General features: G+C 59.3%; 1 protein-coding gene across 1 annotated transcript; it reads left to right on the forward strand.

Moving 5' to 3' along the window:
- Positions 1-288: 288 nt before the first annotated feature.
- On the forward strand, positions 289-6,594 carry LRFN3 (leucine rich repeat and fibronectin type III domain containing 3). Its single transcript, XM_026484374.4, has 3 exons — positions 289-1,192; positions 2,504-3,940; positions 5,966-6,594. Exons 2-3 carry the CDS (start codon positions 2,520-2,522, stop codon positions 6,429-6,431), a joined length of 1,887 nt encoding a protein of 628 aa, XP_026340159.2. The 5' UTR covers positions 289-1,192; positions 2,504-2,519; the 3' UTR covers positions 6,432-6,594.
- Positions 6,595-6,903: the final 309 nt, after the last annotated feature.

The raw sequence follows: 6,903 nt of genomic DNA on the forward strand, positions 1-6,903 counted from the left end.
GCACGCGCGGGGCCTGCGCCTTTAAGCGCGGGCGCGCGCGAGGCCCTGGGTTCCCGGCGAGGAGGCCGCGGGAGCGCCCGGACCCGGCCCGCCTGCCCGGCCCCCGCCCGGCCCCCGCCCCGGCCCCGGCGGGGGAGGGGTCTCTGAGAGCGGCCCCTCCCCCCTGCGCCCCCACCTGCTCTGCGGTGTCTCCACTCCGCGTGTCCCTGTCTGTCCGTCTGTCCTCGCCCAGGCCTCGCCCCACCCCGGCCCCCGGGGCTGCCTTGCCACCCCCCCCCCCCACCGCATCCGCCCCCCTCCCTCCGGGCCAGTCCCCGCCGCAGCCCGGGGAAGCAAGCCGGGACCACACCGCCCCAAACCCAGCGCCTGCACCCCGACATCGGTGGCCTGCACCCCGAGATTGGATCCAGAGATCTGGAAACCTGAGACTGAGACCCTGATCTGGGGCTGGGACCCGAAGACCTGGAGCCGGAACACCTAGTATCTGGGGCTGGAATCTCAACATCAGTCTCTGGAACCCCAAGACTTGGAATATGGACCCCCAAATTTGGAGACTGAACCTCAAGATTTCGCATCTAAAGCCCCAAATCTGGAACTGAACTCTGAATGCTGTGCCTGGGACCTTGAAATCTGGGACCAGATTCCCATATTCTATACTCTGGAACCCACTATTTGGGACCTGAACCCTGAGATTTAGGCCTCAAATTCCGAGATCTGAACCCTGGCATTCCAAGGGGCCTAAACCTGAGTTTGAGCCTGAAGTCCTTGCTGCAAACCCGAATGCTGAAATTGAGGGCTAGAGACATACAAATTTTGATTTGGCACCCCAATATCTGAACCCAGCACCCCAGTATCGGATCCCCGGACTGGGCTTGAGACTCAGACCCATTACTCTCCATTTGGCTGTATTAGCATCCCAAGACCAGAGCTAGGAGACACTGGCTCTGACCAACCCAAACTGGAGTCTAGGTCTCTAAAATTGACCCCTAGAGGCCCTATATTTAGAGATCTAGGAGCCCAAGTATCAAGGTCTAGAGACTCCATGGCCACAGATCTGGGCTGAGGCACAACACAGTCCCTCTACAGAGGCCTTGGGGACAGAGAAGGCATGACCAGGCCCCCCCTCCAGAGCCCTGACCCCTGACCCCTTGGAGCCTGAGGACTCTGCTCCCTGGGGCAGCTTCAAGCTCAGGTAAGGTTACTGGGGGACCCCCATGGTAGGGAGGGACTTGGGAGGAACTTTGTGGCTGGGGGTGGAGGTAAGTGAGGACTAGGTCCCCCTGGGCACCCTTGGGGTTTCCCCAGGAAACAGATATACTCCCCCACCCCCCACCCCAAGGTTTTGCCTCCAGCTCCTGCTGTCCTCAGATACTTTCTGGATATTTATTTGACCAGCACTACCCCTCTCTGACCTCCTCTTCCCCAGTTTATGGCACCTCCAGGTCTCTGATCTCGCACTCTGTTCTCCAATTTCTTCCCACCATCTGTCTCATCTGACCATCTCCAGACGCCTCTCCTGGCCACCGTTCCTTTCACTGACCATCTCTCTTCACCACTCCTCGCTCTAATCATCTTTGACACTTCCATCCATCGCTGCTGTCTCAGGCCACCTCTGTCTGCTGCTTCACTCAGTGACCACCTTTGGCATTCTGTCCACCGTGCCTCTCTCTAATCATCTTTCACCAGCTCTCTTGCTCTCGTCCACCCCTGACTCTGAGCCTTGGCCTGTCTCTGACCATCTTCTGCCATTGCTCTCGCCCTCCTCTCAGCCTGTCCCAATGGCCAGTCTGCCACCCTACTGACCACCTCCCTTCTCTCTGTCTCTCTTGAGCACTGGAGTTCTCTAATCATCTCTAGTATCTCTGGCTGCCCTTCCTCTCTCTGATGACCTCTCCCGGCACCCACCATTCTACCCAGCTGTCCTCATCTCCAGCTGTCTCTGACACATCTGTCCATTCGTCCTCTCTCTGACTACCTCTGTGGCTCTTGACCATTTCTGACCATCTTTGACCATGTCTCTTAGATCTGAGCACCCTTGACCATGTCCCCTCCTTTGTCCACCTCTCCTCTTCTTGGCCATCTCTAACCACCTCCCTTCTCTGGTCATGTTTGACTACTTCTAATCATTCCCACCACCCTGACCGCCTCTTCTCTCTGGCCGTCTTTGACCACGTTTCAAGCCCTCTGGCTTCCCTTCTACACACTCTCATCAACCCTCCCATTCCCTCACTGTCTCTGACCATCTCTAATTACCTCCCTCTCCTCTCACTGTCTTTGTTCATGCCTGCTCCCTCTGTCCCTCCATGACACATCCCTCTGAGTCTTTGACCATCTCCTCTGGCTTTTGATCTGTCCAACACCTCCCACCCCTCCGCCTGACCATCTCTGACCCAACTGTTTTCCTCTGAGCCCACCTTCCCTCCCGGTCTTGAACCGCCCTAGTGCCCTCTGGCACCCCTCTTCTGGCCTCAGCCTGCCCTAATGCCTCCCTTCTTCCCTGTAGGCCGCCCCCGCCCGCAATGGCCATCCTCCCACTGCTCCTCTGCCTGCTGCCGCTGGCCCCTGCCTCGTCTCCGTCCCAGCCAGCCACACCCAGCCCGTGTCCCCGCCGCTGCCGCTGCCAGACACAGTCCCTGCCCCTCAGTGTGCTGTGCCCGGGGGCAGGCCTTCTGTTCGTGCCCCCCTCGCTGGACCGCCGGGCCGCCGAGCTGCGCCTGGCGGACAACTTCATCGCGGCCGTGCGCCGCCGAGACCTGGCCAACATGACCGGCCTGCTGCATCTGAGCTTGTCGCGGAACACCATCCGCCACGTGGCCGCCGGCGCCTTCGCCGACCTGCGCGCCCTGCGGGCCCTGCACCTCGACGGGAACCGGCTGACCTCGCTGGGCGAGGGTCAGCTGCGCGGCCTGGTCAACTTGCGCCATCTCATTCTGAGCAACAACCAGCTGGCGGCCCTGGCGGCCGGCGCCCTGGACGACTGCGCCGAGACACTCGAGGATCTGGACCTCTCCTACAACAACCTGGAGCAGCTGCCTTGGGAGGCCTTGGGCCGCCTGGGCAACGTCAACACGTTGGGCCTCGACCACAACCTGCTGGCCTCCGTGCCCGCCGGCGCCTTTTCCCGCCTGCACAAGTTGGCACGGCTGGACATGACGTCCAATCGCCTGACCACCATCCCACCTGACCCGCTCTTCTCCCGCCTGCCACTGCTGGCCAGGCCCCGCGGCTCACCTGCCTCCGCCCTGGTGCTGGCCTTTGGCGGGAACCCCCTGCACTGCAACTGCGAGCTGGTGTGGCTGCGGCGGCTGGCCCGGGAGGATGACCTGGAGGCCTGCGCCTCCCCGCCTGCTCTGGGCGGCCGCTACTTCTGGGCTGTGGGTGAGGAGGAATTTGTGTGCGAGCCCCCTGTGGTGACTCACCGCTCGCCGCCCCTGGCAGTGCCTGCAGGTCGGCCAGCTGCCCTGCGCTGCCGGGCAGTGGGGGACCCCGAGCCCCGCGTGCGCTGGGTGTCACCCCAGGGCCGGCTGGTGGGCAATTCGAGCCGTGCTCGTGCCTTCCCTAACGGGACATTGGAGCTGCTGGTCACCGAGCCAGGCGATGGTGGCATTTTCACTTGCATTGCGGCCAATGCAGCTGGTGAGGCCACCGCTGCTGTTGAGCTGACCGTGGGTCCCCCACCACCTCCCCAGCTAGCCAACAGCACCAGTTGTGACCCCCCGCGGGACGGGGATCCGGATGCCCTCACCCCGCCCTCTGCCGCCTCCGCCTCCGCCGCTGCCAAGGCAGCTGACACTGGGCCCCCTACCGACCGTGGTGTCCAGGTGACTGAGCATGGGGCCACAGCTGCTCTTGTCCAGTGGCCAGATCAGCGGCCTATCCCAGGCATCCGCATGTACCAGATCCAGTACAACAGCTCAGCCGACGACATCCTCGTCTACAGGTGCAAGGTCCAGGCAGTGGGCAGCGTGGGTGGCAGACTGAGGAGGAGGGAGGGTTGGAGATATGTCTGTTGACACCCCAGGCTGCAACACAGCTGAGAAATGAGGCTGAAGGTTCCAATCAGACAGCAAAGGTAAAAGAAATCAGGCAGAGAAGGTAAAAGAAATCTGGCAGTAGTGATAAAAAGAAATCAGGCAGCAAAAGTAAATAGTAACAGATATAAAAAAGAAATCAGGCAGCAAGAGTAAAAAGTAATCAGACCAAAAGAATAAAAAGTTAATCAGGGAGGGGGGCAAGGTTGGAGCGGTACAAACAAATTGAATATAAAGGTAAAGAGGAACCAGGTGCTTCCAAAGGACAGGACCAGATATAAGCCAAGTTGCAAGAAGTAAAGGAGATCAAACAGGAAGGTCCAGAGTTCATGGGGCAAATGAAATGAAGGAGGAGGTGAAACAGAGATCAGGCTTTGGGTCTGTGCTGTGTGACCTGCTCCACATGTTTAGAGTTCTAATATGGTGACATCTCAACGTTTGATTTCCTAAATCAAATTCAACCTCGTTCATGCTCCGCCTGCTAGGTGAACGGGAACATTCACTTTGCCCACTGTTGGGGATTCCCTTCTCTATTTAATTGTTGCAAGTGAGAGAAGAAAATCTGGGGCTTATACACTCCAAGAGGTGGATCAGGACATATTCCACTCCCAGGCTGGAGAGCATTTGGAACATCTGCTGTGGCTGGCCACATGTGGTCAGGAGTGGAGCTCTGACCCACATGCTGCTGACACTTCTCGGCTGAGTCCAACCTTGCATGGGTGGCTATGGGTGGTTCCCTCTTCTCACTGCCAGGCTGGGCCCAGGGTGCAGTTCCCGAAGCCTGGCTGCAGGGAGTCAGGCCTCCTAACGCCTGGGGCATGCACCTTATAAACCCAGTACCTGGGTCCCTTTTCCTTCCCCAGGGGCCCATATCTCAAGAGATCATCAATTGATTTCCTTTTTAATCCTGGAAATCTAGCAAGCTTCTTCTGTCCCCTTTCTCAGATGGCCGTACTCCCTGGCAGGGGAGTCGGCTCCATGGAGGGCCCACACCTGAAAATCCCACCAGCCCTGCCCACCTTGCCTGGCAGGAGGTGAGACAAATGCTCTCCTAGATAGTCACCCTCTCAGAGACAATCACGGAGTTCCCTGTGACTCCCTCATTAAAGCAGTTTAGGAATAAGACATTATAAAACAAGTTAAATCTCCAACAGGGTGCTCTGCTCCAAAAGGAAATAAAGTAGAACTGGGTGCTAAGGATAAAAGGAAATGGGAAAGGAAAGGATAAAAACCAGGCAACAGAGACAAAAAGGGAATCAAGAGCTGGAGCTGGAAGAAATAAGGCAACAGGGAGAAAAAGGAATCAGCTGTGATGGCCGAGGCACATCAGTTTCAGGAGAACAGAGACGGCTCACGGGAAAGCAGGCTGTAGAGACAATAATGATAATAAGGCAGTGGGGCTAGGGGGACATTCATTGGCAGGTTAGAAGGAAATCAGGCATCAGCAGTATGGGGGAATCAGGTGGTGAGATGAGAGGATTCTGGCTGTACGCTGGAGGAACATAGGGCAGCTGGAAAAGGGAAATCAGGCCCCAGCTGGAGGAGAGGTAGAGGGGGGAACCTGGGGGAACCTGGGAAGTTGGGCGAGGGTCTAGAGGGAGACCGGGAGGTGGGATTGGAGGGAAAGTTGCACTGCAGGGAAGCCGGGCAGTGAGGCTACGGTGAAGCAGCAGAGCAGAGGAGCAGTGGGCAGTGGCCCCCCGAGGGAATCTGGGGGATTTGAGCGGCAGGTGCCAGCAACCCAAGATGACCCATGGGTTATCAGTCAGGAGGCTGACCGGGTATTAGACCAAAGGGAATATGAGTGGTGGTGGGAAGGAACTTGGGCTAACAGCGGGCTGGGGGAGAGATCTGCCAGACCAGAGGGTTGGGGCACAGTGGAGGGTGGGTGCTGGGCAGCCAGAGACCTGACCCCCACCTGCCTGTCCCTCCAGGATGATTCCCGCCGACAGCCGCTCTTTCTTGTTGTCGGACCTGGCGTCGGGCCGTACCTACGATCTCTGTGTGCTGGCGGTGTACGAGGACGGCGCCACGGGGCTGACGGCCACGCGGCCCGTGGGCTGCGCCCGCTTCTCCACAGAGCCGGCGCTGCGGCCCTGCGGGGCCCCGCACGCACCCTTCCTGGGCGGCACCATGATCATCGCCCTTGGTGGAGTCATCGTGGCCTCTGTACTGGTCTTCATCTTCGTGCTGCTTATGCGCTACAAGGTGCATGGCGGCCAGCCCCCCGGCAAGGCCAAGGCACCCGCACCCGTCAGCAGCGTTTGTTTGCAGACCAACGGCGCCCTGGGCCCCACACTGGCCCCGCCCGCCCCTGAGCCTGCTGCGCCCAGGGCCCACACCGTGGTCCAGCTGGACTGTGAGCCCTGGAGGCCCAGCCACGAACCCACGGGACCCTAGCCTCGTGCCCACCTCTATGGCCCTTCTGGCCCCAGGGGTGGGAGGACCCAGGCACCCCGTGGGACCTGGCCTCAGACTCACCAAATTGCTCACGGTTTTTAAAACTCTGATGGGGAGGGTGTCGGGGGCACCGGGGCACAACAAGAAAGTCCTATTTTTCTAAGCTTGGGCCTAGGCCCTTGCCCTTGTCTCTGTCTGTGGTGGTTGGGGGGTGGGATTATGCAGGGGTCTGGAGTTGGGAATGCCTCCTCTGGGGAGAGACACCCCCCCCCACCCCATTCTGTCTGAGGTTCCTGAATGAGGCTGAGGATGGTCCTCCATTCAATCGACAGAATTCTGTGAGCGTGCCCCCTGGGTGCACCCTGTGCTGGGTGATGCTACCATGACCCAGAGGGCCCCAAGCCCTGACCAGATAGTGATAGTTCAGAGTGAGCAGAGACGTGGCGATGAGGGAAACCTAGGAGATTGTGGG

The sequence above is a fragment of the Ursus arctos genome, unplaced genomic scaffold (assembly GCF_023065955.2).
Source record: "Ursus arctos isolate Adak ecotype North America unplaced genomic scaffold, UrsArc2.0 scaffold_19, whole genome shotgun sequence".
In the NCBI taxonomy this organism is placed as follows: Eukaryota; Metazoa; Chordata; class Mammalia; order Carnivora; family Ursidae; genus Ursus; species Ursus arctos.